This window comes from Loxodonta africana, chromosome 18 (assembly GCF_030014295.1).
Source record: "Loxodonta africana isolate mLoxAfr1 chromosome 18, mLoxAfr1.hap2, whole genome shotgun sequence".
NCBI classification, from domain to species: Eukaryota; Metazoa; Chordata; class Mammalia; order Proboscidea; family Elephantidae; genus Loxodonta; species Loxodonta africana.
The window spans coordinates 38,563,808-38,586,372 of NC_087359.1; the positions used below are offsets into that span (position 1 = coordinate 38,563,808).

At 44.4% G+C, this 22,565-nt stretch overlaps 2 protein-coding genes across 2 annotated transcripts; both read right to left on the minus strand.

The window, feature by feature from the left end:
- Positions 1-756: 756 nt before the first annotated feature.
- Positions 757-11,784, minus strand: SNF8 (SNF8 subunit of ESCRT-II). The gene is made up of 8 exons (XM_003414658.4): positions 11,645-11,784; positions 11,242-11,292; positions 8,868-9,006; positions 7,801-7,905; positions 6,936-7,008; positions 3,867-4,008; positions 2,900-2,974; positions 757-1,090 (listed from the first exon to the last, which is right to left on the minus strand). Exons 1-8 carry the CDS (start codon positions 11,696-11,698, stop codon positions 953-955), a joined length of 777 nt encoding a protein of 258 aa, XP_003414706.1. The 5' UTR covers positions 11,699-11,784; the 3' UTR covers positions 757-952.
- Positions 11,785-15,242: 3,458 nt separating this feature from the next.
- Positions 15,243-21,297, minus strand: GIP (gastric inhibitory polypeptide). The gene is made up of 5 exons (XM_023553407.2): positions 21,175-21,297; positions 19,743-19,913; positions 18,871-18,960; positions 17,191-17,292; positions 15,243-15,656 (listed from the first exon to the last, which is right to left on the minus strand). The coding sequence occupies exons 1-5, from the start codon at positions 21,258-21,260 to the stop codon at positions 15,647-15,649; spliced, it is 459 nt and encodes a 152-aa protein (XP_023409175.2). The 5' UTR covers positions 21,261-21,297; the 3' UTR covers positions 15,243-15,646.
- Positions 21,298-22,565: the final 1,268 nt, after the last annotated feature.

The following is a 22,565-nucleotide window of genomic DNA, read 5'->3' on the forward strand; positions in this document are numbered from 1 at the left end:
CTTGCCAGCTTACACTGCAAAGCATTGAGAGGGAAAGCGTGGGCTCTGGAGTGAGTAGACCTAAGCTCTAGCTGTTGCTGAAGCTAGGTGGCAGCTAGTAAGTTACTTAGATTCCTCACCTGTGAAGTTGAAAGATACCCACTTAATTTTTAAGGCAGTCAAAAAGATTAAATGTGTATATAAAGCCTGGCAGAGTAGGTGTTCAGTAAATGATCTCATTTCCCACCAAGGCCAGGGGACCTGGTAATCAGCATAGGCGCTAGTAGGAACTTTGAGAAATATAATGTTGACTACTGGTAGATACTGCTTGCGTTCCATTGTTTTGTTTCCTCCAATCTAGCCACCATTTAACACCAACTTCTATTTCCTCCACACTTGGCCAAATCTGTCATAACCTGTAGCCTCTACAGAGGAAGCTGCAAAAGACTGCATAGTATTTACTGCTCCACTAGGGTCTGCAAGTTTGGGATAAGGAACATTTTATAAGAGGCTTGGATTAGAGGCTGTAATTACCGTCCCACAGCTACAAAGAGAGACTAGACTGTCTAGCCAGGAGACAGGCTTCATTCTCGGCCCAGCTCTAGAATGGGCCTACCTGTGGTGTAGAACAACCACAAGAATGTCCTTGCCAGCCTGTACTGTGCAAGGCATGAGCTTGTAGATTGCCTGGGGAAGTCATTTTAGATGTGTTCTCGCCATCTATGTTACTCAGGTTATCCTTACTCGATCAATGAGGTTTTCTCCAGTAAAGATGCAATGTGAAGGCACTTTAAAAAAAAAAATTTTTTTTTTTTAAATAATGAGTGAAGAGTATAAGGGGAAGAAAGAAAAAACTTGGAACTTTTTTTCTCTACTTCTGCTTTTTTTTAAAACAAAATTGTTCAGGTTTTATTCACCAAGAGCTCCTCCCTCTTTCCCTGCCTGCTGCTGTGCCCCTTCCACACTCTCAGAGTCAAGGGAGGGCTTCTCTGGCCTCCTCAGCTGTAACCTCCTGGGAGTAGAGATCAGTGAAGAGAGCTGGCAGCCAGTAGTGTGCCTCCCCAGGGGCCTGCAAGTCCAGCCAGGCCAGCCCTTCCTTCAGCAGGTGCTCCTGGAGGGAAAGGCAAGGAAGAGGAATTTGAGAAAGGGGAAAAAGTTTCCATGGACAAAATAGGGAAGAAAAGTTATCCCCAAACCTATTTTGCTGTCAGTGAGGTTTTCAAACTAAATCTACCTGAGTGCCTTTACACATTTAGACAAGCAAACTAGTTCCTTTGCCTGAGGTGTGAAAAATGCCCAGTTATTTAATATGTGCTGTTAGTCCTTGAGCAAATCACTGACTCCATTTTCCCTGATGCAAAATGGAGACTGTGTGTGGTTCTAGCTATCTTTGATTTCACTTTACCAGGTGACTGGAAGATGTAGGGAAATCTTTTTGCAGACGTTAATAGGAGGACCATGTTAGTATGAGAATGCACACAGCTCTTAGAGCTGGAAATACGCTCGAGATAGGTTGGTGCTGCCCAGTATCGTTAAATAGGTATTTATGTTTTCTCCATTTTACAGATAAAAATTAAGTCTAGAGAGTAACATGGATAGGAAAGGAGGTACTGAAGGCCAGGGCTCCTATCCTCTCATGCTGTTCCCTGTTCACAGTGTGAATTTTTCATTAAGCTTCCCCACCCTCCAAAAAACAAAAAAACACCGACTCCTGTTGAGTCAATTCTGATTCACGGTGGCCCTATACGGACAGTGGAACTGCCCATAGGGTTTCAAGGCTGTAATCTTGGAAAGATGAAGCAGACTGCCACATCTTTCTCCTATGGTGCTGCTGGTGGGTTTGAACCACCGACCTTTCAGTTAGCAGCCGAGCACTTATCCACTGCGCCACCAGGGCTCCTATGGTCTTTCCTTAAACCAAAAAGAAAAAAACTTGTTGCCATCAAGTCAATTCCAACTCATAGTGACCCTATAGGACAGCAGTACTGCCCCACAGGGTTTCTAAGGCTTTAAATCTTTTACAGAAGCAGACTGCCACGTCCTTCTCTTGAAGAACGGCTGGCAGGCTCAAACTGCTGACCTTTTGGTAAGCAGCCGAGTGCTTAACCACTGCACCACCAGGGCTCCTCTTGATCTTTCATAAGTATCATGAAATTTATAAATATAAAACTAGAATATGCAATATAATACTTAGTGTATAATTATAAATTAAAAAAAAATAATTATAATTAGTAAGTCCCTTCACTCTGCACTAACAGTGTTACTTCCAGTACAAACGATACACCTTCTCCTCACTATCTTGTTATCTGCCACTTTGCATTTATGACAATAGTAAAAAGTCTACTATCTGACTATTTTGCACATTAACGACATACATCTGGCAGTAAGAAACGCCAAGGTGCAAGGCAAGAGTAACACTGGCTTTGATGGTTAAGGTTATGTGTCACCTTGGCTAGGCCATGATTCTAAGTGGTGTGGCAGTTACGTAACGATGTAGTCATCTTCCATTTTTTGATCTGATATGGTCATCCTCCATTTTCGTGTAACACCAATTTCATGTAATGACCTGGTCTTTGGAACCTAACCACGTCAGTAACTGAGGAGAGGGTGTATTAACAATCTGGCCAGCAACTCCAGGCTCAACATATCCAGGAGGGATGCCAGGTAATGGTGAGTCCTCAGCTGCAGCAGTGGCCTGTTTTTACATACACGCCAGGATTAGAAGCCTGCTTTTATGAGTTCTGCCTTCTCAGTGCCATCTTCAGAGGAATGCTGGTGTTACTGCTAGTGTGGCAGCAGTAGCGCTCAAGGCAAGAGGCCACCAAAGTGAAGTTGTAGCTCCTGCTCTGTGGTACCTATCCACCCACTTCCTCCTCCCACCTTAGGCCCATCTTTTCGGGGCCATTCCAAAACCACATACCAGCACTTGCCGCGCTCGCTCTGTCTCCCATTTAAGACTGGCTTTGATTTCACTGACGGTCACATAGCCGTTTTTCTGAAGGAAGGAAGAACGGGGATTGAGACAGTTGAGAGTATACTTTCCCTTAGAACCCGGCATCTGCCCAGGGACAACAGATTTATCCAGATAGAAGGAGAAACTGTCCTTGGCCTAAACCTAAGAGAGCATACAAAAAGATGTTTAAGAGGTCCCAGTAGAGACTAAAAGGTGACTTTCAGGGTGACCGAGGTAGGCTGGTGGATTCGTTCTTAAGAACTGGGGTCCCAGGTACTTAAATATTAAGTTAGACCCCTCAGAGAACTCTAGAGTATGACAAGGGATGATTAACTGATAAAGATGAATGGTGATAAACTATTAATAATCTAAAGTACTTAATCTAAATATTCAGCCCTTGTCCTGCCTTACCCTACCCACCCCCCAATGAAGAAAAGTCCCTCCCTTATTTGGTTTAGTTCTGTAGAACAGAATTAAGAAAACTGAACATGCCTTCCCTCAATATATGATGAGAATTTTGGGGAAGGTGGTATATACTTAAGTCATGCAGAAGGATGGCAAACTAGGTTAAACATTTGTTTCAAAGAATCCATAAAACAGTTTAAGAAGACATCAAAGAGTCTGTCTACTCAAGGAAATATAATTAAGTTAGTTGTCTGCATGTCTGTCTACTCCACTAGACTGTAAGCTCCTTGAGAGCAGGGACTGTATCTTATTCATCTCTCTATACTCTACAGCCTAGCCCAGTGCTTTGCACTGTAGCTCCTCAATAAATATCTGCTAAATAAACACAGGTCTGAGTAGTTTATCCTTAAGCCAATCTGCACAAAAGATCTGAGTCATGGGGAGAAGGTAAGAACTGCTCCAGAATCCCATCCCAGACTGTCCCTTACACACACACACACACACACACACTCAGAAGGCACACCAGTACCTCTGCCAGCTGCAGCACCACGGTGTGATCCATATTGAGCTCAGCTGGAACCGACTGAATGAGGTAAGTGCCGCCCACGGGGATGATACTGAAGCCGGTGCCAAGTGCCTTTAGTTTCTTGATGGCCCTGATCAGGTCGTCTCTGAGGTGAGGAAGAACTGCTTAAAGACTTCTGGCAGACCAGACCTAGCAACAATGCAGTTTCAGCTCTGCCCTGGGCAAGGTCCCCTGATAAGACTCAAACAGCTGCCCAACACTCAACTACATCAGAAAAGGACAGGGTTAAAGAGCACCAAATGATACTTGGGTATTTGAGGGTGATGGTATAGGAGTTAAGCTCTCCACTTAGGGACACAAACCATTCTAACACCCATACGGAAGTAAAAAAAACATGCCTACAGGAGCCCACTAGGCAATGTGAAGGAGTGAACTCAATGTGAGATAAAAGGGAATAGTGTAAACTATGGGAAACTATACAACAATACATGTCCATTCTACAAGGATCAACCCAGCCATTTGGAAATTCAGGCCAAGTACTGCCAGATTTTGACTTTTTTCCAGAGGCAGGAAAGCTGGATTTTCAAGCGAAATCCCAATTCCTTAGTTGACAACTTGCTCAAATCACAGTAAAAGAAAACCCACAAAACACTATGTAGACCATCTATCTCTGCAGACAGTTATAACCTCTGCCAAAGCCCAAGAATGGTGTTACCTAACCAGTGAGGGAAAGGGAACTTTTAGGAAGATTAGAATGCTTTCTCCAACCCCCTAGAATAGCCAATTAAAACCTGTTACAAATGCACTAATTCACCCTCTTCATGAGAATTAATCTGCAATGAGTACGGCTAGTCGTCTTTCATCATCATTTTCTCTTTGATTATTCCAGGTCTCCGTGATCTCATACTAGACTGGCTCCTTGTTGTTGTTGTTGTTAGCTGCCGTCGAGTCGGTTCCAACTCATAGCGACCCTATGCACAACAGAACGAAACAGTGACCGGTCCTGCACCATCCTTACAATCGTTGTTATGCTTGAACTCATTGTTGCAGCCACTGTGTCAATCCACCTTATTGAGGGTCTTCCTCTTTTCCGCTGACCTTGTACTCTGCCAAGCATGATGTCCCTCTTCAGGGATTCATCCCTTCTGACAACATGTCCAAAGTATGTAAGACGCAGCCTCTAAGAAGCATTCTGGCCGCACTTGTTCCAAGACAGATTTGTTTGTTCTTTTGGCAGTCCATGGTATATTCAATATTCTTCGCCAACACCACAATTCAAAGGCGTCAACTCTTCTTTGGTCTTCCTTATTCATTGTCCAGCTTTCACATGCATATGATGTGATTGAAGATACCATGGCCTGGGTCAGGCGCACCTTAATCTTCAGGGTGACATCTTTGCTCTTCAACACTTTGAAGAGGTCCTTTGCAGCAGATTTGCCCAATGCAATGCGTCTTTTGATTTCTTGACTGCTGCTTCCATGGCTGTTGATTGTGGATCCAAGTAAAATGAAATCCTTGACAACTTCAATCTTTTCTCCATTTATCATGATGTTGCTCATTGGTCCAGTTGTGAGAATTTTTGTTTTCTTTTTGTTGAGGTGTAATCCATACTGAAGGCTGTGGTCTCTGATCTTCATTAGTAAGTGCTTCAAGTCCTCCTCACTTTCAGCAATCAAGGTTGTGTCATCTGTATAACAAAGATTATTAATGAGTCTTCCTCCAATCCTGATGCCCCGTTCTTCATATAGTCCAGCTTCTCGTATTATTTGTTCAGCATACAGATTAAATAGGTGTGGTGAAAGAATACAACCCTGATGCACTCCTTTCCTGACTTTAAACCAATCAGTATCCCCTTGTTCTGTCTGAACAACTGCCTATTGATCTATGTAAAGGTTCCTCATGAGCACAATTAAGTGTTCTGGAATTCCCATTCTTTGCAATGTTATCCATAGTTTGTTATGATCCACACAGTCGAATGCCTTTGCATAGTCAATAAAACACAGGTAAACATCCTTCTGGTATTCTCTGCTTTCAGCCAGGATCCATCTGACATCAGCAATGATATCCCTGGTTCCATGTCCTCTTCTGAAACCAGCCTGAATTTCTGGCAGTTCCCTGTCGATACACTGCTGCAGCCATTTTTGAATCATCTTCAGCAAAATTTTGCTTGCATGTGATATTAATGATATTGTCCTATAATTTCCACATTTGGTTGGATCACCTTTCTTGGGAATAGGCATAAATATGGATCTCTTCCAGTCAGTTGGCCAGGACACTGTCTTCCATATTTCTTGGCATAGACAAGTGAGCACCTCCAGCACTGCATCTGTTTGTTGAAACATCTCAATTGATATTCCATCAATTCCTGAAGCCTTGTTTTTCACCAATGCCTTCAGAGCAGCTTGGACTTCTTCCTTCAGTACCATCGGTTCCTGATCATATGCCACCTCTTGAAATAGATGAATATCAACTAATTTTTTTTGGTATAATGGCTCTGTGTATTCCTTCCATCTTCTTTTGATGCTTCCTGCGTCGTTTAATATTTCCCCCATGGAATCCTTCACTATTGCAACTCAAGGCTTAGGAGCTACATATAAACCATCCTTCTATCTTTTCTCAAATTGGGGTTACAAATAGAGGCTGATAAACCAGGTCAATTTATACCCCATTATCTGACCTCACCCTTCTCCCCAGTCTTTCAAAGTACCTACTCTAGTGTCCTTTGCCTCAAATAATCTCAAGAGTATATGCAGCCCCTTCATATATATGAAAAAAAAAATACATATATGTGTTTTTCATATATATATGAAAAAAACACATAGAAAGAAATACACCAAAGTGTTTAACAGTTGTAATCTTTCAGTTGAGAAATACAATGGGCAGTTTTTGTTTTCCTTTTTATACCTCTCTATTTTCAATGTTTCCTGAAGTGAAAACATTTTTTCTGATTATAAAGAGTAACAAAGAATAATTTAAGCTAGCCCAGACATATAAGGAGTGGAGAGAAAGGATTTCCATCTGACTTTTAAAGATCTCTTTCTATCCTCTAAGGGGTTAGAAGGCAAGACCTACTGACTGACATCCTGGGCGAACTTGCCCCTTCCTTTTAACACTTGTTGATGTAGTTCCTCCAGAGTTATCAAACCTGTTGGACGGGGGACAGAGAGCAGATGAAGAGGTTACCTTTATGGCTGCAACCACTATCAAAATGAACAGTCATTACTTCCAGTAGCCTACAAGTAGCATATAGTATTTAGTTCCTAAATTTCTTTCACCTCTCTTCTTAGAAAATAACTGGCTACATATGAGAAATGCGTTCTGAGACCCTATTAGGACCTTCAGTTGACAGAATGAGACCTATGAAAACCTAAAAACAATTTTAAAATCTGAAAATGTTTTTATAAACGCTTTTGAAAAACTATATTCGTTCAAAAGTTCTCTTAATGTCAAAGCTGTGTCTGTGACTTATAACTTGTTTTTAAATTTGCTTGCTCTTTCTCTCTTTCTTCCTCCTTAACGTCAACGCAGACTGTTCAACGTGCTTATTAAGATGACTGGATGACCATTTTTAAGGTCATATTTTGGCAAACTTTGACACTCAGCTGGCATCACCATACCTCAGAAAATCACAGCTGGCACGTGGTAGATCAGGGAAAAAGGCCTATTTTCTACTTCCTTACTATTTTCTGTAATGACTAGGGGCTACACCTTCCTGTCCAAGGATCTTTGGAGAACAGCGACAATTATTCAGGTAATTCCATTTACCATTAGCCATGGAGACCTGCCACGGGCTCAACTCCATGGAAGCTAAGATGTAAATACCCAACATCTAAGACCTTACAGGCCTGTAGACTGCAGGATGGAAAGGACAACCTTTCAAGGTTTTCTCCTGCTCAGAGAAGTCCAAGCCCAGACCACAGGACCTAGCCAAACTCACCTCCATTCCGGTGCTTCAGGGCCAGGCACACTTCAATAATCTGGACGCCCAGCTCGTAATAGAAGTCCCCCACGCCCAGCATTTCAGACCAAAATCCTTTTCCAGCTAAAAGGCAGAAAAATACAAGGCAGGATGATTCATTAACTTACATTCCCTCTTTCCTTTCAAAGCTGGATTAATACATCTATCCTTGTCTTCCTCTGACCAACTCTAAATCATTCTGCTCCATTTGCTATTCAAGATCCTTGAAACACCCTGACTCCTGGCAACTCCTGCTAATGAACAGGCTCAGACGGTTCCACAGGATGGCAATCTAAAAGTCATTTCTACATGGCTGAGATTGTACTGAATGACTATGGTTGACTTTTCCCTCTTAATTCTGGTTCAGGATACCAAAAAAATAATTTTCCCTTCCCAAAGGATTCAGTGAAACATAATGGGAGATGTGGTCTAAACAAGGCTAATAATGGAAAGAATATGCAGACGTGGCATTCAAAAATCCATTGAAGATAATATGCTATTGAGTAAAAACTACAGGTTAGAGTAGTAACTATAGTATGATCCTATGTATGTAAAAAAAAGTTTATAAATATGAGGACGGTGTCTGCAAAAATATATCTTAATCTGTTAACAGTACTTATCTTTGCAATTATGGGACAGGATCAGGAACCTTCATCCTTAGTATAACTCTTGTTGATTGACTGCATGATAACACACTACTTTTATTAAAATTAAATGTTTTATTAATATTAAAATGTTTACTAATAAGGAAAAAAATATCCAGAAAAAAAAATCCACTGATGATCATTCAAGTGGAGATCATGTATACCGGCTATTCAGCCTGCACTCCAGCCTCCTCACCTTTCTCATCAGAATGGTCACTGACTTAGCCCTCCTTCTAAAAACCAGTTGCCATCAAGTTGATTCCGATTCATGGCGACCCCTTAAAGACAACATCCTCTGAATCTCCCTGTAAGCACTTCTACACAGGGTGCCCAAACACTGGTGATGACCACTAAGTAAGCCTCTATTTCTCAGAAACCCTATGAGAACGCTGGACTCCTTACAGGCCAGGGGATCCACTCCAATGGTGGCACACATGTCCTGGAACTGCACCCGGAACTCAGGATTCTTCCGGATCTCCTGCTTGTGTTTGCTGGCAAATTCCTCCAGGTTGGTCTTGAACATATCCAACTGCTTTGACATCTAAAAAATGGACAGGGAGATGTTAAGGGCAGCCCAGCCAGGTAATAAGCAGTTACCAGCAATAGGTCCCTGACCCACTGGCAAGAAAAAGGCTGCTGTTTCTGCAAATATAAAATACACTTTTTTTCACGTGTTCCTGTTCTAAAATCAGGATGTGTCCAACAATCAACATGCACATCTAATGTGGTGCTTTTCTTTTTTCAGAAAACTTATTAAATTGAAGGTGTACGTAATAATCCATTTGTCTTCAAAATGAAGGAATGCACTGTTCGCACCATGGGAAATCTTCAGCCACTGGAAAAAAAAAAAAGGCTGCATGGGAGAAAAATGAACCCTAGTGTGAATTGAGAGTGCAGTGGTTGTTTAACCTTTGAGTCACAGACCGCCTTGGGGGTCAACTTCAGATAAAGAATCCCAGAGGGGACATCTAGGTCAGTCGGCATAATAAAATCTATTAAGAAAACATTCTGCATCCCACTTTTGAGAGTGGCTTCTGGGGTCTTAAATGCTAGCAAGCAGCCACCTGAGATGGATCAATTGGTCTCAACTCACCTGGAGCAAAAGAGAATGAAGGACAGCAAAGACACAAGTTAATTATGAGCCCAAAAGACAGAAAGGGCCGCATAAATCAGAGACTACATCAGCCTGAGACCAGAAGAACTAGATGGTGCCTGGCTACAACTGATGACTGCCCTGACAAGGAACACAACAGAGAACCCCAGAAGGAGCAGGAAAGCAGTGGGATGCAGACCCCAAATTCTCATAAAAAGACCAGACTTAATGGTCTGACTGAGACTAGAATGACCCTGGAGGTCATGGTCCCCAGACCTTCTGTTAGCCCAAGACAGGAACCATTCCCAAAGCCAGCTCTTCAGACAGGGATTGGACTGGACTATAAGATAGAAAATGATACTGGTAAGGAGTGAGCTTCTTGGATCAAGTAGACACATGAGACTATGTGGGCAGCTCCTGTCTGGAGGGGAGATGAGAAGGCAGAGGGGGACAGAAGCTGGTTGAATGGACACAGAAATAGTGGAGAGAAGGAAGTGTGCTGTCTCATTAGGGGGAGAGCAACTAGGTGTACATAAAAAAAGTACATAGCAAGGCGTATATAAATTTTTGTATGAGAGACTGACTTGATTTGTAAACTTTCACTTAAAGCACAATAAAAATTAAAAAAAAAAAAGAATCCCAGAGGCTGGGTATAGGTCTACTAGATTTACAACTTCATTTATATTATTCCTTCTCTTTCCCTAATTAACAAGGCCATCTTCTACCCCACCAAAAGTAACCACTCCTGGCCAACATCTTCTCATTTTCCACATAAAACCATTAGAAACCACCACATTCTTATACTCACCACTTCCAGTTGATTCCTGCACGTTATCTCCCATAGGAGTGGAGCTTTTTGAAAGCACCAGTAACTGACTCATGGTGACCCCACACGTGTCAGAGTAGAACTCTGCTCCCTAGGATTTTTCACTGACTGATTTTTTGGAAGTACACAGCCAGGGCTCTCTTCCAAGTTGCCTCTGGGTGGACTCCAACCACCAATCTTTTGGTTAGCAGCCAAGCACATTAACAATCTGCACCACCCAAGGACTCCCTGAAAAGCACAGCCTGCGTCTACTATCTTTTCTCAGTTCAAAGACCCATTTTCCTACTTACCTGACTCTTCTTCTTCACCAGTCGCAATAACTGAGTAAGCCCAGTGCATGTACATGAAAAGAGTCAGAGAAGGAAACTGTGCACAGGAGCCACACTCCCATCAGTCACACACCCTTCTGGTGCATGCCTAGAGGTAACACTGGTGGTGGAGTGCCACAGGTTAGGCAAAATTTTCATTTTATTCTGAGGCGTTTAAAGTAAAAGCCCCAAAGACATAAACCAAATGGCTCTACCATTCATTACTTTGTAACCTTGGATAAACTACGTAAACCCTCAGTGTCCTCTCAATTCTAAACTGTCAATAACAGAAGTCCTTCCTCATGGGATTGAACAAGGTAGTGTACATAAAGAAAATGTACAAGTGCCTGTGGCAGTATAAGCATGAAATCACTCAAAGATGCCAACCATTATTATTAGCCAGTTACCTAAAAGATCTCAGCAATCTAGAACTCAAGATTTGCCAAACGCTCTATTTTTAGTTCAATCCAAACAATCTAACTTACTAAAGATGTCCTGTCCGGCTCTGTCGGGTCTCCCTTCCTAACTGGAGCCCTCCAACCGACTCACCTGGGCCAGCTGGTCCTCAGCCAAGACAGTTCCTCGCTCCTTATACTTGGCCTGCCAGAGAAAGAGAGCCGCATAAGTTTAGAAAGTGGGCACTGGGGGCTCCCACTAGTGCTGCCACACTTGAAGTCTGAAAAAAGGTGTGCCTCTCTGGTTTTTTAAGGAGACGGATAGAGTGAGGAGGTAGAATAGGCGATACACCTCCTCTAGTCAAACACGGGGACGTGAGGGGTAAAGGGAGGCTGGGTTCTGGGGGTGCTGACACTCCAGTCCCCCGGGAGCTCGAGAAATTCAGTTCTCCCAGACTGGAGAAGCCTGTCTTAAGCTCTGGTAGGAGGTGGTTTGCCGAGGAAATTCAGTCTCTCGCGGGTAAGGGGTGGCTGCGAATCGCGTTTCTTCTACTTACTTCGGCAAGCTTCTTCTTGGCGATGGCACCGGCTCCCACCCCGCGGCGATGCATCCCGGCCCTGGGCCCCCGGGCCGTTCGGCTGCCGGGAACCCAGGTCTCCGCGTCCCGGGATCCACCGGCGGCCCCTCAACGCGGAAGTCCCGGCCTGCGTCATCTTCGCGCGCCGGAAACTATGCGCCCAACTTCCTGCCGCCTGGCGGAGGCTCTCCCGCCGCCGGTGGCCCAGGGACTCCGTCTTTGTCATGTAGTGACTCCCCAATGCCTGGCGGCAGAGAAGGTGCGGACGTCGGTGCGCATTCCAGTGCCTCACAGATGGGCCTGCGGAAGCGGAATCCTAGGCGCGGCGCATTCCACCCACCTGGGCGCCAGGGGCCCTCACTTCTCGCCGCAGCTGCCCCTTCACGGGAGTCTTGCCTCGGGCCGGAGGAGGTTCATGGACCGCTTATTACGTGCCAGTGCTGTGTTGGGCACCGAGGGTTCCACATTGAGCATAAAGCAGAATCGGTCCTACTCCAACAGTTTATCTGTGGGAACCACCTGCACAGATTGATTTGCCAGGGCTTTACAGTTAAGATTGGAGACGCTGGTGGCGTAATGGTTAAGAGCTACAGCTGCTAACCAAAAGGTCTGCAGTTCGAATCCACCAGGCGCTCCTTGGAAACGCAATGGGGCAGTTCTCTGTCCCATAGGGCCGCTGCGTTGGAATCACTTGGTGGCAATGGGTCGGTTACCGTTAAGAAGCTCGACTCGAGTTGGATTGGCTGGCTGAATTGCTTAATTCCACTACTTAACCGTCCAGTGATTTTAGAGAAGTTCCTTAATCTCTGTGTTTCATTTTCCACAGTTGTGAACTAGAATAACAATACCTACCTCATGAAGTTGTGAGAAGACGTATAATAAGATATTTATTGCAATGCCTGGCATATTAAAAAAAAAAAAAAAAAACCGTTGCCATCCAGTCTATTCCAACTCGTTGTGACCCTATCCCACTGCACGGAGTCGATTCCGATTAATAGTGACCCCATAGGGTTTTCAAGGCCGACTTTTGATTAGCAGTGAATAGCCTTAACTACTGCTGTGCCACCAGGGCTCCCGTAGTGACCCCATAGGACAGAGTAGAGCTGCCCCCATAGGATTTCCTTGGCTGTATCATCTTTACTGAAGCAGATCACTAAGTATTTCTCCTGTGGTTCTGCCAGGTGGGTTGAACCACCAACCTTTTGTTTAACAAGTTTTGTGCCACTAGGGCTCCTTATGAATAATACTACCAGAGAGAATTTGAGTAAAAGAATAAAAGACGGGAGCAGAGGTTGGTGGCAGAAGATTTAGTTGCCATTTTGGACTTTTAAAGGATGGTAGAAGGATGAGCCAAGTGAGCCTGGATTTCATGGAGCAGCCCTGGACTGCCTGCCTGTGGATCTTTATGAGAGCCAGAAATTACGTTCTATTTTGCTAAAGTCGCTGTTATTTTTGTGTTTTTCCATTATTTGAAGCTGAACTCATCTTAACAGATGCAAGGATCAAGGCAGGGAAATGGTTCAGCCCCTCATAGTCATGCCTTCATATTCACTCACATAAACCTCAGACGCTAAGCTCAGATAGCATAAACTGCTTTAGATACAAATTTACTTCCTCACACACAGATTTGTCCTCTCCAACACATATACTAGCCTTTTTAGACACCCTTTCACACACATTTAACTCCTCCAGTATACCTAACCATCCTTTTAGGCAAAAACACCCTGGCCACTTACATACACACACTGACCTCACATCCTTATATTTGTACCCCAAGTGAAAAAATTTGGTCCTTTAGGTAATGACTGACTTCATGTAGACACGCCTGCTTCCTCCCTCACTCTTTGTTTCATACCCCTTAATGTATACACACTGAACCCCTCACTCATTCATCACCTCAGATTTAGCTGGTCATTCCCACTCACTCCCCTAGGTATACGCATTGGCCCTCAACACGCCTCATTGCCACACTCAGGTAGACATTCTCATCCCCTAGTTCAGATATACTTCTTCCCTTTCATAATTTTACCAAAGTTATGCTGACCAGTGATATGCTGGTGAATGTTTAACAACCGCATCTCTGGGTTGGAAAGGGAAGAGCCTTGATTGGTAGAATTGCCAATTTCCATAGTATAAATGGGAATTCCAGAACAATTCATTGTGTTCATGAGGAGACTGACATAGATCAAGAGGCAGTCATTCAAACAGAACAAGAAGATACTGTGTGGTTCAAAGTCAGGAAAGGTATGTTTTAGGGTTGTATTTTTTTATCATACTTATTCAATCTGTATGCTGAGCAAATAATCCAAGAAGCTGGGCTATATGAAGAAGAACATGGCATCAGGATTGGAGGAAGACTCATTAACAATCTCAAATATGCAGATGACACAATCTTGCTTGCTGAAAATGAAGAGGACTTGAAGCAACTACTGATGAAGATCAAAGACCACAGCCTTCAGTATGGATAACACCTCAACATAAAACAAAAGTCTTCCCAACTGGACCAATAAGCAACATCATGATAAACGGAGAAAAGATTGAAGTTGTCAAGGATTTCATTTTACTTAGATCCACAATCAATACCCACGGAAGCAGCAATCAAGAAATCAAATGATGTATTGCACTGGGCAAATCTGCAAAAGATCTCTTTAAAGTGTTAAAAAGCAAAGATGTCACCTTGAAGACTAAGGTGCACCTGGCTCAAGCCATAGTGTTTTTAGTCACCTCATATGCATGTGGAAGCTGGACAATGAATAAGGGAGACCAAAGAACTGACACATTTGAATTATGGTGTTGGTGAAGAATATTGAATATTCCGTGGGCTACTGAAAGAACGAACAAATCTCCCTTGGAAGAAGTAAAGACAGAGTGCTTCTTGGAAGCGGGGATCGAGAGACTTCATCTCACATACTTTGGACATGTTATCAGGCAGGACCAGTCCCTGGAGAAGGATGTCATGCTTGGTAAAGTAGGTCAGAGAAAAAGAGGAAGACCCTCAACGAGGTGGATTGACACAGTGGCTGCAACAATGGGCTCAAACATAACAATGATTATGAGGATGGTGCAGGAGCTTTCATAAAAATTGGGGCTATTAAAACCACCTCATGGGATTGTGCGGATGTTTAAATGAGATTATGCAAGTGAAGAGTTTAGGGAGACATCTGAGAAGTAATACGAGCTCAGTAATGTTAGTAGCTATTGTTACTATTTGTACTTCCTTCCAACTTCTCCCTAGTGAGACGCTGCTCTCACCTCTCCTGCCAGCCTGCGCTAAGCTTCCTGTTCTCACCTTTCCGTTGTATGTGGGGTAACTGTAAGTTCTGTTGTATGTGGGGTAACTGTAAGTCAGAACTGACTCAACGGCACCTATCAACAACAGCAATGTGTTTATGTGCTTAAAGATTAATGTCTGTCTCTGTTGCTAGACTTTAAGCTCCTCAAGAGTAAAGTTAGTGTCTGTTTCCTCCGTTGTTGTATACCCAGTGTTTAGTGCAGCCCCTGCTATATTAGGTCTTCAATGAATGTTTGTAGAATAAATAGGTGAGTTAACAGAGTCAAATATCCTTTTCATCGGGTGGTGCACACTTATAGATACACACAGACAAACATGCCCTGTGACTACTTAGTTGTTGTTGGTTGCTGTCAAACCAATTCCGACTCATGGTGATCCCATGTGTGCAGAGTAGAACCACTCCACTGGGTTTTTAAGGCTGTGAACTTTCAGAAGCAGATCACAAGGTGCCTCTAGGCAGGTTCGAACCACCAACCTTTTGATTAGTAGTCAGGCACTTAACCATTTGTGCCACCCAAGGACTCCCAGTGTTCAGCAGGTATTTGAATAAGTTCTAATGATGGACACAGAGACTTATTTCAGCTTAAACTTTATTAGCTTGGCTCATTTTGGGTATCATGGAGTGGGGCTGAGGGAGGAGCTGAGTAAGTGAAAGGCAGAGTCCAGTCTTGAGCTGGGTTTGGTCAGAGTCACTGAAACCTGGGAAGAGTGGGGAAAAGGAGGAAGACATGGTACAGTGGAAGGTTCAGTATTGACTTGGACTCAGCAAAGAAAATTTATCCTGGTGCTGATCCGTGTTAAACCTCTCCTACCTCTAACTTACCTTTTTAATTATAAGTAATGACAATAATCTGGAATATACAGAGACTATTCCCCACCTTTCTGTGGAGTTTTTCACATACTCTCCTCTTCTCCTTTGGTCTGGTCACTTTCCTCTCTCCTTTCTTAATCCTCTTATAGGAAACCTTCCCAGATTTACTCCCTCAACCCCTCCCTAGCTTCCCAGTATCAAAGTCTGAACGTTTTGGTTTCTGTGCCTTGCTGTCTGCATCTTGAATGAATGTCCTGTCTGGATGGATCTCTCCATAGTATTTAGCCGTCCTTATGTTCTGGGAGATGAATAGATAGATTGAAGGATATCCTAGCTGGTAAAGTAGCCTGCCACGTTTTCCCCCCGTGGAGCAGCTTGTGGCAGAGGCAGATTATCCAATAACCGAGGTAAGCGCAGGTTTACTTGTGCTTACTTACCAATCTGTAGTAAACAATTTCACATTTTTTCACCACATCAAAGATTCTGCTTCTAGGTATGGCTGGCATCTGTCTCTCTCCCAACCCCACAGCACCTTCCTACAGAATCAAAGCCTCTTTTCAAATTTACCATCCCTGACGGGGCAGATGACTCAATATGCAAGGTAAGCATGGGCTTACTTGTGCTTACTAATCTGTAGTGAGTAATTTCACATGGGTTTCACCACGCCACATCAAAGTAAAACTCTTCACTACAGATTAGTAAATAAACACAAGTAAGCCTGTGCTTACCCTGCTTATTGACTAATCTGCTCCTGGCTGGTGGGTTCAAACTGCTGACCTTTCAGTTTAACAGCACAGTGCTTAACCACTGGTCCACCAGGACTCCTAGGGAGAAAGATGCAGCAGTCTGCTCTGGTGAAGATCACAGCCTAAGAAACCCTATGGGGCAATTCTAACCTGTCCTGTAGGGTCACTGTGAGTTGGAATTGACTGGACAGTAATGGGTTTCTATTAAAGTGGCTTGAAGAGGCCACTGAGGCCAACAGTGGCTGCAGAGAAGGACAAAATTCTTCCAACTATAAAGGTTCTCATCACCTGGAAGGTGCCATGGGCCAAGGGTATAAACGGAAAGGTGAGAATAGGAAGCTTAGCGCAGGCTGGCAGGAGAGGTGAGAGCAGCGTCTCACTAGGGAGAAGTTGGAAGGAAGTACAAATAGTAACAATAGCTACTAACATTACTGAGCTCGTATTACTTCTCAGATGTCTCCCTAAACTCTTCACTTGCATAATCTTATTTAAACATCCGCACAATCCCATGAGGTGGTTTTAATAGCCCCAATTTTTATGAAAGCACTGAGGTTCAGAACGTCTAAGTGATTTGCTAAAGGCCACACAACCAAGGGGTGCTGGAGCAAAGACCTGAAGCTGTGTCTGACCCTAAAGTTCAAGTTCATAGCCATGTACAACATGCCCAAAGCCCCACCTGAGCCTGCAGAGCTCCATCTGATCTACCATCCAGGCCAGCAACTCCTGAATCAGCAAATCCCTTAGCAAATCTTCATCCCTGGGTGTCTTGGGTAGGGAGCTGCAAAGGAGAAAGCCTTTGTCAGACCGTCTTAGCCTGGGTCCTAGCCAGAAAGAGTAAGCACAGGGGCCTGGGACACCAAGGGCTGGGGTGGGGTTGGGGAGAGTCAACCCAGCTGCATCTCAGTTATCTCAGCTTTCAAACCTCAGCTACCTTTCTGGCAGCTGCGCCTGGCTCTGCCTGCCTGGGGAACGGGGCTGAATTAAGGCATGTGAGGGCCCTAAACACTGATAATCTGTGGTGCCCCCTCCTCTGCTTACTCACATTCCAAGCGAATATGTGAGTTACATATATACATGTGTGTGTGTGACTTAGCTACCCATGATGTAATTTCTTTTTAAATGCGGTTGTAATACTAATGATTGAACAGAAAAGTGACATATGCCATTGTAGCGGAATGAGACAACCTGGATTATAAATTTTTTAGTGGATGCAGGGTACTCCAATTTTTACTATAGACCACATTTTCTACAAAAAGAATATTCCGCATATCCTACAACAAAGAAAATAAGTCAGTGAACTTAGTCGTTTCAACAATCAACGTAAAATTCTGTTGATCTCCCACAACAAAAAATTGACTTTCACCAATTTTGTTTTAAACGGCCCATACTTCAATTTTGGTGTTTGTTTCATAATAAATGATATAATTATAAATGAGCAAATGGAAAGATGTCATAAAAGAAAATTTAAGTCAGAAAACCAATACTACAAATTATTCCATTTTTAGATAGATCTTTCATCTCTAAAGTGTTATAGTTAAAAACATTTCTTTCTATTCTTTGCTCTTGTAAATTCTTCATTGATTTCATCACTATCTACTTCCATACATAATAAGGATAATGAATCAAGTCTTTCTTGAATCATTGTGTGCTTGCTTTTCCTTGTGTCCCGTCTGCTTGGCATCTGTGGGTTTTTGCTTTGGACAACTGGTGTCTCTGTTTTGCTGATGCCCTAAGCACATGCTTACCTGGCTTATTGGGCAATCCATCTCTACCGGGGAAGGTGGGCTTTTCAATACAGGTAAAGCCAAACAGAATTCTGGTGTGAGAAAGCCCACTCATCCACCTTGAAAAATATTCCAGAGTGCATTCCCCACACCTGAAAGATTACTCTGGGAACATTCACTCTTTAGAATGATTTGTGCCACAAATTCCTCCCTTTCCTCAGAGAGGGAGTAACTGATTTCAGGGGACTGTCTTTGGGATGGTCTCCCTCTTCCACAAACAGCCTTCCTGAGGTTTGTCAGGGAGAAGTGGGGAGGCCACTTCCTGAGCACCACTCCTTCACTGTCTCTCTGTTGACTCAGTGACCCTGTCTACATACAAAGTCATCAATCTTAGAAACCCTGGCCCAGAAGCCCCTCCCAAAGCCCCTCCCCTACCCCTCCGAGGCTGCTTCTTTAAGCCTGGGTTGACCTCCAGAAGTTTGCTCAGTGAAGCCCCCTCTTTGAACTCTTGACTGGAAGGGGTTGCTTATCACAGGCCCTTGCTCTGCCCTGGAGTCCAGGACAGGCAACAATGAAGTAGGGGCAGGTCAGAAGTCAGGAGGCCCCTTCCCACCCCTTTTCCCCCAACTCACCTCTGCTTCTCCCTTGCCTCCTCATTCCTGTTGGATTGAACGGCCAGCTCTAGGGCCCGGGCCTCCCTCTGGGTGATGTTGTGTTTCCAGCTGGTAGGATAAAGATTAGGGAGTAGATGGGGCTGAGATTCCAGGCCTTCTCTAGTCCAGGGACTCCTGAGTCTTTTTGTACCTCAACCTTAGGAGCAGGGCACTGCACTCCTTGCCTTTAGCTGCCCCCGCCAGTGAACAGCTTTTCAGAATCTACCACGCTGACCAAACAGGGAAAGAGATACAGCAAAGAGAATGAAGAAGGGGGCAGTTATCCCATTTCTAAAATTTGAAGTTGCCACCACCAAAAAGTCATTGGAAGCAGCTCAGCTCCTCCTGCCTTCATCCCCACCCCCCTGGGGATCCTCTGTGTTCTCCCACACATCTACCTGACACCTCTTTAGAAGTAAAACCAAAAACTAGTTGCAGTGGAGTGGAGTCCAACCCGTAGCAGCCCCATGTGTGTCAGAGTAGAACTGTGCTCCATAGGGTTTTCAATGGCTGATTTTTCTGAAGTAGATTGCCAGGACTTTCTTCTGAGGTGCCTCTGGGTGGACTCAAACCTCCAACCTTTTGGTTAGCAACCATTTATACTACCCAGGGACTCCTTTAGAAGAATTAGAAATCACCCTACTTCTGCCCCCAGACTGGCCTGCTGCCCCAGTCAAGATCTGGCCAGGGCCACCATGGCCAAGACAACTCCTCGTCATTGTCTAAGTGAAAGATGCAACCTGGAGTGGTGCATTCCACCCCCATGTGGCCATGTATGGTAGCCTGGTCTGAACATAGGAAGGTAGAGCCCTGGGAATGTGGAACAGGAGAGGGTGTGCACAAGGACTCACTCATTCTTCTTCCCCTTCTGGGCCAGCAGCCAGTTCACAAAGTCTTGTTGGCGGATCTTGTCCATGGCAATGCTGTAGTCACTGATGAAAGTCCCCTCAGCATATCTCGGGCCTCGAGGTTGAGGGCTGCTGACCTTAGGGTGGGGTCTGAGAGACAGGGAAGGGAGAGAGAGGGAAGATCAGGATGCCAGAGTAGTAGCAGAGAGGGGGAAAATCACAATGCTGGGTAAAAAGTTGTTTCTAACAGGAAGCAGGCATTTGAAAGCAAACCAGCCCATTTCTTGGGAGCTGGTTAATTTGGAGACTCCTGTTGTCACTCCATCAACCCCCTGGGGATTTGATCTGAGGCTCAAGGGTCCATCCTCCTGCATCCTGAGTGGGTATGCCTCTGGATTCTGGGCCAAGGGGGATGTGGGTTCCTCTCATTTCAAAGGACTGACTCACACAGTTCCTCCCTTTACTCCTCTTGCCCTGGACCTTCCTGATTCCATTCTTTGGTTTTCTTTCCGTCACAAAAATAGTGAACTCTTATAAGACAGCACTTGCCATGAGTCAGGAACTCTTATTAGCCCTCTAATACATAAACTCATTTAGTCTTCACAGCACCCTTATATGGTAGATACTATTTATTATCCCCACTTTATAAATGAAGAAACCAAGATGCAGAGAGATAAATATATCTTAGAGCATAAGTGACAGATCCAGGATTTACCCCCAAGCAGTATGGCCTCAGGTCTAAATTCTTAACATCTGGGTGATGCTGCCTATCCGTGTACACATCCCTGACAGCCTGTGCCTGAAATTTACATGCGTGTATTGTTTGTTCTTGCAGAAGGTCCATCTCTTTCCTCAGACATGTCTCCCTTGGTCCCTGAAACCACCATCAGAGCCCCCTGCTGTATTCACTCATAATACTCTCTACTTGTCTTCATTAAAAAAAAAAAAAAAAAATTTTTTTTTTTTTTTTTTAATAGGACTCATGATATTTTGCAACATGCCTCTGTGGTTCTTTGTTCCCTCTTGGATCTATATGCCCCATGAGGACAGGAGCCATTTGTGGACTCTCATTGACATACATCTCCTGTGCCTAGCCCACAGGAGGCCCTCTGTAAAATTATATTGAGTACATGCAAAAAGAAATGCTTAAAGCATTCACTAGGAAGGGAGATTTTGTCATCTTCTTCAGACTCTTAACCACCAAGAAATCCTTTCAGATATTTAACCAGTCTCTCCTGCTACCACAGTAGCTCATAAAACCCTCTGGTTCTGGTCTCACTCTGCACTTAGACTGCTGAAAATCTTTCCCTTGAGTCTCTTTCCTCTTGGCCTGGGATCCCTTCTTCTCTCTCTCTCTCACTCAACAGAGCCTAGAACCCAGTCATCCCCCAGCCCCCTCCTCTGCTGTTGATCCCTCCCTTCCCATCACCCCTACCTGGAGTGACCCTTCTCCTTCTCCCCTAGCACCACTGCCAGGAGCAGGGATACTAGCAGCAGAGACAAGATCTTCATGGTCACCATCTTCCAAGGATTATATCCTGAGCTGAAGACAAAAGGACCAAGATAAGGCAGACAGTGCTGTGCTGAGGGAGCAGCTTGTATAAAGGTGGTTCTGAAAGCTGGGGAGGGGCTGAGTCCTGGGGTTTGGAGCTTTTCTAACAGACTGAAGCAACACCTTGGGAGGGTGGTGGGTGTTGGGCATTTGGGTTAATGACTAGAAAGGACTTGAAGCCTGGCCAAGAGGGGCGTTTGCTTTTTTGTTTATAGATAGGGTCTGAGTGGGGTGGGAAAAGGGCAATGAGGGAGAGATCCAGGGAGGATAAAGCAGTGAAGACCTGTGTGCTTGGGCACTCTGCCTCCCCTCTGTCCCTGGCTCTGGGACTGAACTTCATAGGCATGTGGTTTGGCAAGATTATCTCCTTAGAGCCCTTCGAGGTTCGTATCAACCAGCCTTCCTACTCTCAAATTGGCTGCCGTTTAAATCACTGTAACCCTCTTGCCCTAAATGAAAACTACACATAGAATCATCCCAGTCTCCCCTTCTCAGGCTTAACCATCAGGGTTGTTCTTCCTGCAGTCTGAGCTATACCTTCCCACCTTGGGCTTGACCCATTTCATCCATGGGTTTTCAGTAGAGATAAAGTACAATGGAGAACTTCCCTCCTAAGCTAGACTTAGAGATTTGTGAGCTGCAGGACCCCATCTTCCCGCCTTGGCTACCTGAATGTTAAAGAAACCATCAAAGAGAACTTCTTATTTCTTATACAGAGGAAGAGAAAGTGAAATGTTAGGAGGCTGAGCATCTCAGGGTTACCAAGGTCCCCCTCCACCTCCTCTCCAGGTCATCCGATCCATCCCCTCTCCCAGCTTTTCTCTTACCAGACTTCCTTTCTGGCTCTTCCAGGAGAAGGAAAGGGCGAGGGTCTCTTCCTCCTACCTTCTGGCTCTTTAGAGCTGCGTCAAGAAAGCCTACTTCAGCTCTTTTATATCCAGGCATCCGAGACCAGCTGATTAGCCTAAAAGCATCTTATCTCAAGAAATTAAACCCACAGCTCCTGCCACATTAAGTCCATTTTACACATAATAAAGTTGTCCTTTCCACCTGAACTGCACTAATTGGTGATTAACATTTTGGGTATCTCCAACTGCTGTCTGCGGCCTGCCCAGGAGTAGGGTACCCTAAGTGCTCCCTTACTCCTTCCCTCTCCTCCGTTCTGGGCACAGGGCCCAGTACACACACACCCCCACCCCCCGCCCCCCACTTCATTTATAGATGCCCTTAGTTAGAAAGGGCTTACTTGCTGAGGGCTGGCTTGGGGTGGAGTG

What these genes read in the sequence shown, in the direction of transcription:
- SNF8 (XM_003414658.4), bottom strand. Translation starts at nt 11,698, where the DNA reads ATGCATCGCCGCGGGGTGGGAGCCGGTGCCATCGCCAAGAAGAAGCTT. An exon ending in CCTGAAGCACCGGAATGGAG is followed by an intron (nt 7,009 to 7,800) that starts GTGAGTTTGGCT and finishes CCCGTCCAACAG; the next exon opens with GTTTGATAACTCTGGAGGAA. An exon ending in TGGTGCTGCAGCTGGCAGAG is followed by an intron (nt 2,975 to 3,866) that starts GTACTGGTGTGC and finishes TCCTTCCTTCAG; the next exon opens with AAAAACGGCTATGTGACCGT.
- GIP (XM_023553407.2), bottom strand. Translation starts at nt 21,260, where the DNA reads ATGGTGACCATGAAGATCTTGTCTCTGCTGCTAGTATCCCTGCTCCTG. An exon ending in AAGGAGAAGGGTCACTCCAG is followed by an intron (nt 19,914 to 21,174) that starts GTAGGGGTGATG and finishes CTGATCTTCCCT; the next exon opens with CTCTCTCCCTTCCCTGTCTC. An exon ending in CAGAAGGGGAAGAAGAATGA is followed by an intron (nt 18,961 to 19,742) that starts GTGAGTCCTTGT and finishes TTATCCTACCAG; the next exon opens with CTGGAAACACAACATCACCC.